The sequence below is a fragment of the Zophobas morio genome, unplaced genomic scaffold (assembly GCF_036711695.1).
Source record: "Zophobas morio isolate AGI-343-1 ecotype UQ-CSIRO unplaced genomic scaffold, CSIRO_AGI_Zmor_V1 ptg000014l, whole genome shotgun sequence".
NCBI lineage: Eukaryota > Metazoa > Arthropoda > Insecta > Coleoptera > Tenebrionidae > Zophobas > Zophobas morio.
The window spans coordinates 13,332,308-13,344,185 of NW_026972119.1; the positions used below are offsets into that span (position 1 = coordinate 13,332,308).

Here is an 11,878-nt window from a genome sequence, read left to right on the forward strand (position 1 = left end):
ATCATTAATACATTTCCAGAAGACCTGTGGATAATTTTCAATGCTGTCGGTGACTTTAGAAAGGTAGGAATTATACAGATTTTCGTTAAATTGGGTCCTTAACATTTTAAAATATTGATAGTCATCAGATCTCCCAGATTTCTTATAAACTGAATGGGCAATTTTCTTAAGGCGACTCAAATCTTTCAACTCTTTATTAAACCGTCGGGGGTAAGTTGATGAAAAATAATATACCCTTTTCTTAGGAATATATATCCATTCCAGAGAAAAACAAAAAAAAAGATTGACATGCGGTAGTGGTTCGATGCTGAATTTGGCTGTTTACTTTTTTTTCTTGCATTGATAATTTGCTGCGACTACTTTTCTGTTGTGCTTTGTATTATCCATGTTGTTGATTTCCTTACCAATTTTTTATTGGTCAAATTAAGAACGAGTAACCCCACTTCCTCGAAAATATGAAAAACTCGTCTTTATAATAATAATGATAAAATAAGACTTATAATATTCAGATCATTTTGTTCGATTGTGGCTTAATTTAAATCAAACTAATTTCTACGTCACATTCTTTCGATGTATAGACATAAATAAATACTCGAAAATGATGGATATGTATCATTGTACTGTACGAGCGAGGGAAGTTCTGTCGAACAACTTACGACCAATTTTTTTAATTTAGTTCTTGGTCGTTTTTTTCTGAATTTTCGTGTTTCTAAATTTTTATTTTTCTGCTACTTATCGCATCAAATTTTAGATTTTACTTCAAGTTTTGCCTTAGATTTTTAAAGGTAATAACAGTGATTCTAGCAATGTAATTGTGATTGTATGTGTCTTTAAATTTGTTCAAAAAAATTCCTTACCTAAATGGAATGCATTTTGAAAATTTCACTAGACGAAGTGTTTTCATTACTGAAAATTTTGAAATTGATATGCCGCAAAGTAACAGTTATTACATTGAAATTATTTTTGAATAACGAAGGTAATCAATAACAAGTTTTTCTTCTAATTAAGTATGTTTAAAAACAAGTCGTACCTCAAACACCAAGATCGCTGTCAAATACTTCTTCTTTGCAAAAATTATTTTAGACCATAATATACAATTTTACCGCTGATAACTCTAAAATCACCAATAATATAAAATTTCAGTACAGCTTTTGTGCAAGTAACAAAAAAAAAAATGTTTTTGATAGAAATTTAAAAACTGTACTAGTAAAAGTTATATTGTTAGAATCAGTATTGTTTGGTTATATTACATTTAAAAATCTAAGACAAAATTGTATATAATTTTTGAAAAATGATGTAACAAAACGCCAAAAAAATAACAATTCGATTTACCTTGAAATTTCAATATATTAAAATTAGATTTTAACACGAATAAAAGCGGAATAACAAGAACTTTACGAGTATCATAATTTATGTCAGATTCATGTATCAACTTCTTCGGAAATCGGTAGGTTTTTGGATAACTGACAACACTGCCGCGAATTCTCCCAAATAAAATGCATTGTTTATGGGTTTTGCACGCTGCCAAGTCAAAATGGAACGGACTTTAGATAAAGCGGAACTTGATTTACAATACACTTTAAAATAAGAATGCATGCAAAATTTACGTAATAACTTTTCAATAAGGTTTATGTAAGTACTTATATATTTTTACACGATGTCCAAATAACAATACAATATATTAATTTCGATCTTATTAAGGTCTACAATGAAAAACAAGTATAATACTTTTGTGAAGTTATGTAATAATAATAATAAATCCATAATTTTCTACAAAATCAATATGGAAATTGTAAGTGATTTTAGTATCCATTATCACGAAATTAATTGTCACGAAAGTGTTGAAGGTATCGATTCTTGAAAAGGAATCATACCATTAATATTGTACATATTAATAGTGAATACTGCTTTTTTCCGGAACAACTCTAAATTTACACTTTTGTCATAATAAAAGTTTATTTATGCCTACTACACCAAACGATAACTTGATCAATATCTGTTTGAAGATTGATACAATCGAGATATGTTCCAATTATCGTAACGAATATATACGAACGTCATTAAAAAATAAGGTAAACAGTAAAGGTCTAAGTTCGATCCCCGTGCATTTCCACTATGACGACTTTTAATCACCGTATTTCACTCCGTATCTCAACCTAATAATTTAACTAATAATAACATGTCATCACCAAATCCGAATGACCCAAGATTACCTTAGATTCCTTGAAATATACAGTGATTATTAAATGTTTTAGATAGATTTGTATATACTGCATAAACTTAACAACAGAAACTAAATAAATTTATAAAATTTTGTCGTAGTCGATAGTCCTTTTACAAACCCATGTTGTTCTAAGCTAAATATGGCTTTATTACACAGATGATTATATATAGCAGTCGATAAAATACCGTGTGTTCTAAAGAAAAAACCCAGGCACGTAGCTGTCTTATTTTTTCGAGTACAGGGCTGAGTGTACGTAAAATATATTTATTTTTGTAGAGATTTTGTTTCTGCATTCAATGATGTATCATACTTTAGTATTTGCAAACATTAATAACAATTTAATATTTGCAATATTTTTTTTACTGAGTTATTACTTTCGAGAAGAAAAAATTTAGTTTTCAAAATAAGTACTTCTGTGCATTAACAAAAAATTATCAAAAATTATTAAAAATTTTTATTATTTTTTTTTTCATCAGCATTTTTGCGTAGGACACATATCAATATGGATAGTTCCAGTTCAATACTAATAATAATAACAGTACTGTATTCCCAAAATTTCGGGAAAATCGAGTGAGTCGTTCTTGATTTAATCAATAATTTATTCGGCAAAATTTTGAGATGCGGTAATAAATTTTTGGAAGGGTATAGACGAATAAATTTTGATCAACGATTGATTTATCATGCTTACGATAATTTAAAACGTTTGCAAGATTTCAGAGCATTCAGTTTTGCAGTTTCAAAATAAAAATTGGTTAAAGGTTAGTTCGACAAAACTTCTAATTAAAATACATATAATCGGACAAAAACGGCTTCTTCGAAAAAATATAAAATTTGATTTTGCACATTTTATTTTTAATGATAAACCCTGTAAGATAAAAATATGTATAGACCGTTTTACAGTACAGGTAAAGAAGCATGCTATGCATATGTTTCAAGTGAATTTTTCCGTAACAAAATTTTGTGATAACGTCGCTAATATTTTATCAAGGATACTTAATAATTTGGTGCAAAACTGTATATTCACATGTAATATTAAAAATTATGAATCCATTGATAAATCTATAATCTCTCCATCCAATGGCGTCATCAATATTTTGGGGGAAACATTGTAAGTTTAAAGTTGAATTGTAAAACGTTGTTATTCAATATTGATTTTTTTTCCAAAAATCTGAATGTCTAGGGTAAAAACTCAACTCGGATTCCTGAACCACTAGTACAGAAGTTTCTTCTTTTATAAAATTTAAATAATATTTACTACTGTAAATTTTGGCCACAACCTAAAAAACAAAAATAAATTCTCTTTGATTTTGTAAGCAAACAACACAAATACTAAAAATATATAAAACAAGAATTATTGCAACATTATTCAAAAGTTTAGTTTGTATCATCAGAACTTGTATTTTCATCGGCTTATTCACAATGCTCATTATCAGTCTACACTCCCACAAATATTTTTTTTTCTTTAATACTATTAATCCGTTTTAAATGAGACTTGTTTGCAAGAAGTTTTGTTGTTCTCTGATTAGACTGTAATAAAAAAACAACGATGTTCCATCTGATAAATTCCACCTCCATTGTCGCCAAATTTGAAATAAAAAGCTTTGCATCTATTTGGTTAGCGTTTTACCATCTATAATATTCCTGAAGTACATACAAAATTTGACAACAATCGGTCCAATAGTTTCGGAGATTATATGTCTAATTAAAATCGATACGGATGACAGGTGATTAAGTACTAAAGCAATGATACCAACCCAAATCACCACATAAAGAAATACTAAATCAATATTTATGGATATTTTTCTAAATGAGTAATTAAATTAAATAAACTCAATAAATTTGCGGAGATGCGCCATATAATTTTAATTCTTGTCATTTGTACAGGTAATAAAGCACAACAACTTATTACAACCATTTTATTTATTTAGGCACGTTTACTGATATTTTATTGAAACAGTTAGTCCCTCAAAGAAAAACAATTATGTTCTTAGAGTACATCGCTTTATTTGATTGTGTACTGAAAATTTCAGAGGTATATAGACAAAATCCGAAAGTAATATGTCGTGTTCAAACAGTGTCATCCCACACTGTAAGCACTGGTCGAAGATATTAACTTTTTTTCATTAATACAGACAGACGAAAATAATATTTTCGTAAAACGAATTTTCACTCAATTATTTGGTGATTAACCATTCTCATGGGCGCGAAATTCAAATAACGTTATTGTTAAACACAAAGTAGTACAAAGTACTAAAGTTACAAACAAATATTGTTCATGAAAATTTGTTACTAAAAAAATAGATGTCGCTAAATGTTTCAGAAATATACAATGATGATTTCATGCATGACTATCATCACGTACTAAATTTGATAAGTAGATAAGTGTAATTATTAATTATTAAAATAAATTCAGCTGAATATGATAAGATCGGTAATAATCTGATCGAATCGCGTGCCACAGTACTGAATTGTTGCACAAACGGAAATTAGCTTTCGAAATGTTTGATAAAATATTTAATCTGCAATAAATCACCAGCATTGGTGCGATACACCTGTCAGATATCCATACAGATATTCATCTTCATATGGTGTGCATTTAAGAGCAGTCACACATTTTTGTATGCACTGTACTCTTAGATGTAGAGGTCATAAACAGTTCATGCTGGCCTTGAATCAGTAAATCACAACAAAGCTGAATCTTTTATTTAGTGGTTTGCTTTATTTTAATCCATATTGATACTTAAATACATATGCTTCGAAAAAATTCTTCCTGAAATTTATAGCAACAAATTATCGTAGATAAACTTCATCAATGGTCCTCACCCTCCAAGATAGAGCAAGTAACAATTCAAATTTAGTCGTAGTGTGTACACAATTTCAGTTATTTACAAACAAAATAGTTCATAATAAACTTGAATGCGTGAAATAGCTGATTAACGACACGAATACTAATCACCGAATTAGCTAATTATATACACTCTAGGGACTGAAAGAACCTGAACAACACAAACAATACAACAGTAGATACCCGCATTGCTCCGCTCAACGACTTTCAATTTCAATATACCCTTTTTCCTAATTTTACAGACAGTAATTCAACCGTCCCGTCTGCCACTAATTATTCTTTAAATAACTGAGCAAACTCTCGTCAAAACTGTCTCCTATTAAACGTTGCTTTTTTAAGATCCACCAACACAGCACTTTTTCCGAAAACATACGCTAGGCAGAATTTCTGTTAAATTTTTCCAAAAACATATGTCCATTATTACATTGTAATGTATTTAATTTAGAATTCTAGCGGTTTATTCCCTATTTTTAGATGTCATTTCGTCAGAAAGCTGCCACATATTTAAGGGAAAATCGTCGTTTCATGCAAGCACTTCATAAACAAGAAAATGCAATATCAGAAAGTTAAATTAGCGTTTTGTTATGTATATGACCTTTGATTTAATCAAGTAACACCACACCATGCAATATCGGATAACGAAATCATGATTTCCTGGCAACTCGAATAAATTATTCCTTCGAAAGTTTGTGTTTTAGGTTTCAGCAGAAAATTTGTGAACAAAAGTGGAATTAGCACAGTAAACAAATTTCAGACACCTTTACACTTTTAGTTAAATTGAGGCTTTTCAATAATTTATTAGGCCATAAACTCTTAATACACAAGTTCTTAACATGCAAAGGCAAACCTACTTCTAATTAAGTTTGCGTAATTTCATTTATGTTTAGCAGTTCGAGGAAAAACCGATTTGGTCGGTTCGTGGATTTGGCATCGCTTTTACTGTATTAGTGATAAGGCATTAATCAACTGATTTTAAACAACAGATAACGTCAAACATTTTTAGTCCAGGAACCGTAACTTTAATTCGATTAAATTCCATCGACGGCACACTTTTATCTGAGTCGTCGTCGTCAGCGAAATTAGTGAAAAGGACCAGCTTTTACGGTTTATTTTAATTGGTTTTTTTATTCTAGTCGCTGCTTTTCAAAAAACGTACGGTTCTAGCGAACTATGCAAATTGTATGCAATTAAATAAATTTTTATGCGGGGAAGTCCGGATAAAGCGACAGTTGTAAAAGCTCCATATGCAAAACGAGTTTTTAAATGTTTGCGTAACAAAAGCTCGGAATAGATAGTCATGCTTAATTCGGTGTTTAGACAATGTAATTACTTTACCTAACATTAATTTTTTTCAAACACTATGTGAAAAAACCAAGGCATAATATTTGAAATATTTATTTTTGTGTATTACTGGTTGCCTGACTTTTAATTTTGGCAAACTTTATTTAAATTTCCAAAGATTCTTTCTTGTATTGAACTTCCACGTCCATACACCAGTTGTGTATAGACTTATCAGTAAAAAACACAACTTCTAAATTTTTTATTGCAAGGGATTTTGTGTTTACCCCGTTCATGAAAAAGAACTCAAATGATTACCGCTTGCTCTTTATCAAAGAACTTTTTTCTTTTATCCCTCGTGAATATTTTACGTTTAAAGACTCTGTAAATATTTATATTAAAAGAATGGCCGTGACCTATGTCGAAATACTCACTTCAAATATCACGAATAAACAATGAAAGCGAAACTCTTGCAAAGCGTGCGTTCGAAGTTATAAGATAACAAGATCACTTTTACTTTTTTATAAATACAAGATCAAAGTGAAATTGTTGCAACATAGCCTTTGAAGTATTTCGAATCATACTCATTACAGTTTTACACGCAGGCCCCATCTACCGCCATTTCATTTCTGGTCAATTTTCATTTGAAATTTTGGTTCGGGAATTTATGGCTGTAATTAATTCAATTTTTTTTTCAGTTCCAGGGCAAGTTCCTATCTCTTCCGAGTGGAGCAATTGATTTGAAGCAGCTCCATTAAAAAAACGACAGCACCCTTTTGTGGAGGATTTTATTACATTTGAGTGTAAAACCTTGACGTAATTAAATGGCACGATCCTACTAAATGTGAATTTTATTACCCGAAGAATAATCGTTGACAGTGGATTGAGCGGGTGTATTTTTGTAATTATCCATATTCAACATATTTGTGTGTGGACATCGGCCACATCAATGTTTTTTGTACACACTGTTGCTCAGCAAAATTAGATGCCTAGGAGTTTATTATAAAGTACCATTTAAAATTATACAGCATGTGCATGCCTGTCTGATAAAACGACGACACAAGTATAAAGTTGTAGAACAGAAGACCAAATATACTACTTATAAACGCTGTACATTTTTATATACATATTTTTGAACTGAATGTATGCTTACGTACCATTGTTACCGTAAGCACGACTAATATATATGTATATATGCGAAGGTTGATTTACTTAACAATATACGAATTTTTGAAAAAATACGTTTATGCAAAAGAAATAAAATTTTAGTATAACGTGTTTTTAATTATATTGATAGGTGAATCGACCATGGATTTAATGCATAAAATGTAGTGTAAATATACCGTGTTGTTTCATACCAAAGCATGTTAACTTGTGTTAAAAACTGCAGTAAAAATGTTAAAGCGAAATAGCACACACAACCTGTATAAAAGACTCTAGGTTTGTTGCATTTTTACCTCTAGGCTATTATTTGACCACTAGAGATGAAAACTACTTGTATCTCTTGCAAAATACTGAGATTTCAGTGTTCCTTCTACTATTGTAACATTTACTTGTAAGTACCTGTGTTATATAGAATTTAACAACCGTACTTTTTTGACTAAAGTCAACATACGGTGGTGAACGGCTTCAAGCCATTAATTTGTGTTGTGATATGATAAATTTTGTTGCTGCTATGTATACTACAGTATTATAATAGACGATTGTTGTTTATAATAAGATTTATTTAAAAATTTAATAAAACCATTTTAAATATTTTGTAGTTTTACTGTTATATTTTACATCGTCAAAAGACGTTGTAACGAAGTTAACAGTTTTATCCTCCACCAAAACATCATCGACTCGTTAAAAACATAATATTTTGAGTATAACTATACAGACTGAAGAAGGAAAATCAATCAGTTTTTTTTTGGTTTTCATTTTTCTTTTATACGTTTTTTTTAGACATATTATTGTAACACAAATCCAACCCACGTATAGATCAAAATTCTAACAGATGTGACAACGGACTGTGTACTTATTTTAGGTCCCAGCTGCACTATATAACTTTTTTTAATGATGCTAAAAGCATTTGCGTGTATACGTTTCGGGGTCTGATATAAAGTAAAAACAAAAAGAGAACATTTTAGTTGTACCTGAAATCCAGCCATCACTTCGAAGATAGAATAGTAGAGATCAAAGCTGCATATGTTGCACTTTTTTATTATTTTACAGTAAATCCTTGTCGTTGTAGGACATCTTGTGCAATTTATACTCGTAACTAAAATAACAACATAGGGTGTGCTAGCTTTTCTAAGGAAAAAAAATACGCTTTATTAAATTTTCTTAAAGAAAGATTCAAAACCAAGAGAGTGAATGTAAATCTTTTATTTCGGTAGGGATCACAAAAGTAAGCACTGAAATAAGGTCATTTTGACGAATGTCTGATTTTATGTTTTCTCAGCGTTTTTACGTTCCCGCCTATTTTACTGCCGTTTGTTGACGACTTTGTAGCACAGATAATCTTTGAAGTTATCGAACCAAATATTTTGAAATTTTAATTGTGCTTTAGAATTATCGAAATCTATTTATCCCCTTAGTTTATAACATCAGAAACGGTACATATAATTTACACACTGACGTTTTATTAGTGTAACATTTTTCACCACGTGTTAGGAAATTCACTTATTCAGACTTCACCCTTTCGTTTATAACTAAAGTTCCTGGATGTTAAGTACCCTTCTTATCTTTCCAAATGAGATTGATTCATTAATGACATTTAAACTGATCTCAATCTGAATACCGAGGAGCGTTCTATCACCTGGATAAGATCCATCGATCCCGTAATCGTGATGAATTTCCGATACAGACTTTGGGTTCTATTCAAATTTAAATTTGCATATTTGTGTGGTGACACAATAATAAGTAGTAGTAAGCGAAGAAAGATAAGAGGCGTCGTGGTCTAGTGGTCAGGAAACCTGGCCGCCAAACAGGGGGCGTGTGGTTCGATTCCCATCGAGGCAGCAACATTTTTCTTCGCTTACCTACATTTGCATTCACTTATTTTTAATTCGGATGTCTCTTTTTCTTGAGTTTTTTTAATTGTAATATTTGTATTGATTCGGAGCACTTGATTTGATTTCATTTTGAAAGCTAAAGACACGTTCTTATAGCTTACAACTGTATTTTGTTTGTCAGAATAGAGGAATAAAAGATTTTTGTCCTCTAAATTTTGTATTTGATTGAAGGCATTTTGCCTTAAAAAAACACATAAACAACGTAGGGCTCTACGTTTGTCGATGATCAAGAAGGAATGCCAAATTTTGAATTTTTCGCAGGTTTTAAAATTTTGTTCACTTGTCAGTTTTTGGTAGGATGTTTGTATTATCCCAATGTCTAATAAGCTTGGTAATTTCTAAGGTTTTTCACTTTTTTAGAAGCATCAAAATATTACCTTTTTTGATGAAATTCGCGCATTCACCAGGGTGCGGGAGGTCGAACTTCCCGCACGCGTGCATTTTACTTTCCGTTGCCATGGTAACCTTAAAATAGTCGGGTAGTGTCAACATTGTGACGTGTTTATGGCGCTGTCAACGCCGCTGTTTATAAATAACTCACAGTTTATTGTAAAAAAAATCGTATCGGAATTGTAAAAAATGGAATATGCTTATAAAACTTTAGAAGATTCAAAAATTCAAATTAGACCATGTAAATGTATGGGGTATTCAAAAAGCTATACAACTTCGGTGTTTGACTTTTTTTCTATCTTAAATAATAATAATTAACAAAACATCCAGAAGGGCGTGCTTATTAACTCAGCATGTATGTACCATCGACTTTTAAACCTTTGGTAAACACACCAAATCACTGGAAAATACAAGTACTATTGAAGGGACCATTATATATTACAATGCAGCTTGTGTTGACCGAATTTGAATCAAAATTTTCGCGCTGAAATTAATTAACAGCGGCGCGAAATCACAATTTGCATAATTTGAATTTGAAAGAAAGAATTCAATCAAAAAATCATTAAACATAGGCAACCGTATATGCACGTAGCGCTTGGAGTAGTTCTGCATGTTTTGATTAGAGGGCGGTAGTGGTAGACAAGCTAGCTGCTAACGGCATGACGAGAGGGGGATGCACCATTATGTTTCTGTTCAGTGTAGTGGATGCATGGTGAAAGAATGCTGTAACTACCTAGGTATAAATTATCTGGTTTGGTAGTTAATAAAAGGGCTACATCTTGTGGTTTTTAATCGGAAAATTGTTAATTTTCGGGACCAACGCGGACCACGTGGAATAAATTTGTTTTATTGTTGTAAATTGAGGACCCGGGTGGGTTAGGTAGCATCGCGCTTGCCTGTCACACCTTGGGTCGTGGGTTCGATTCCCGCCCTGCTCTGGGTGTTGTGTATGTCCCCCGTTACCCTGTAATTGGGCCTCCGGCCTGTTGGGTAACGTTAACCAATAAAATAAAATAAATAAAAATAAATTCACAGTTCAGGCTAGGAGTTAATCGTCAGCTAATGCTAACTATTAACTATATAAATAAGTTTCTGGATGCATATACGTAAGTATATATTATAACACTTCCTAATTCTTCACACAAGATTGCTAATAGTTCATTTAGGGCTGTTAAACTAACTAATTCATACCGCGAACTGACGAGGGGTTAAAATAATTTCTTCCCTTAGGCGGTTATCATCGTTATTATCATCGTTATCATGATTACATCACTGAGGCATGTTCTCACTACGCTAAAAATTGATTACTTCATCGAGGCATGTCCTCACAACGCTAACGATTGATTACATCACTGAGGCATGTCCTCGCAACGCTAAAGATTGATTACATCACCGAGACGCTTTTCCTCGCAACGTTTAAAATTTACATCATCGAGGTGTTCCTCGCAACGTAAAAATTTACATCATCGAGATATTTCCTCGCAACGCTAAAATTTACATCACCGAGACGCTTTTTCCTCGCAACGATGACTGGATACTTTTGTGTTTATTTATTATGTGTTTTGTTGGGGTAACCAGTTCGCGGTATTTTAAACTCTCAAAGTAAATTGTTTTTAAGTAACCAATCACTTGGATTACGCCATAATTTGACATAATGTAAACTCTTTGTTTGAATCATTGATAAAGTGTGACAAGTATTAATCTCATGTAAATTTTGTTAACTTTGCAATTTTTCACCTCATACAATATTTTTCTATCTCACAGTTTTAAACCTCAGTAATTTTCCTTTGTTGTATAATTTTAATTGAACAAAAATTTCATGCTCTGCAGTTTTAACTTCATATAGTATTTTTATTTGCACAAGTTTATTTGACACCAGATCTTTTGTTTCTCATAAATCTTTACTAGTTTTGTTTTATAAACATTTTGTGGATGAATGTTTCCATCGTATTGTGATAACCCAAACTTCCCGCCTTAAAAATTGACCTTGAAACAGTTTGAAAGGCCCGTGAAAAATTCAAAATTCAAAGTTTGGCCTTGGCTGTGATCGTCTAACAAATGAGAACCTACGTTGTGTGTTTTTTT

The 11,878-nt window shown here is 31.4% G+C and overlaps 1 protein-coding gene across 2 annotated transcripts in view; it reads left to right on the top strand.

Moving 5' to 3' along the window:
• Positions 1–8,085, top strand: part of LOC135128553 (orexin/Hypocretin receptor type 1) — a 211,740-nt gene extending 203,655 nt beyond the window's left edge. For both annotated transcript variants that reach the window (XM_064055430.1, XM_064055431.1), the window contains one exon: positions 7,046–8,085. Coding sequence is in view for 1 of the 2 variants with exons in the window: in XM_064055431.1 (XP_063911501.1) it covers positions 7,046–7,091 (46 nt within the window). In the remaining variant the exon portion in view is untranslated. The remainder of the gene's footprint in view (positions 1–7,045) is intronic.
• Positions 8,086–11,878: the final 3,793 nt, after the last annotated feature.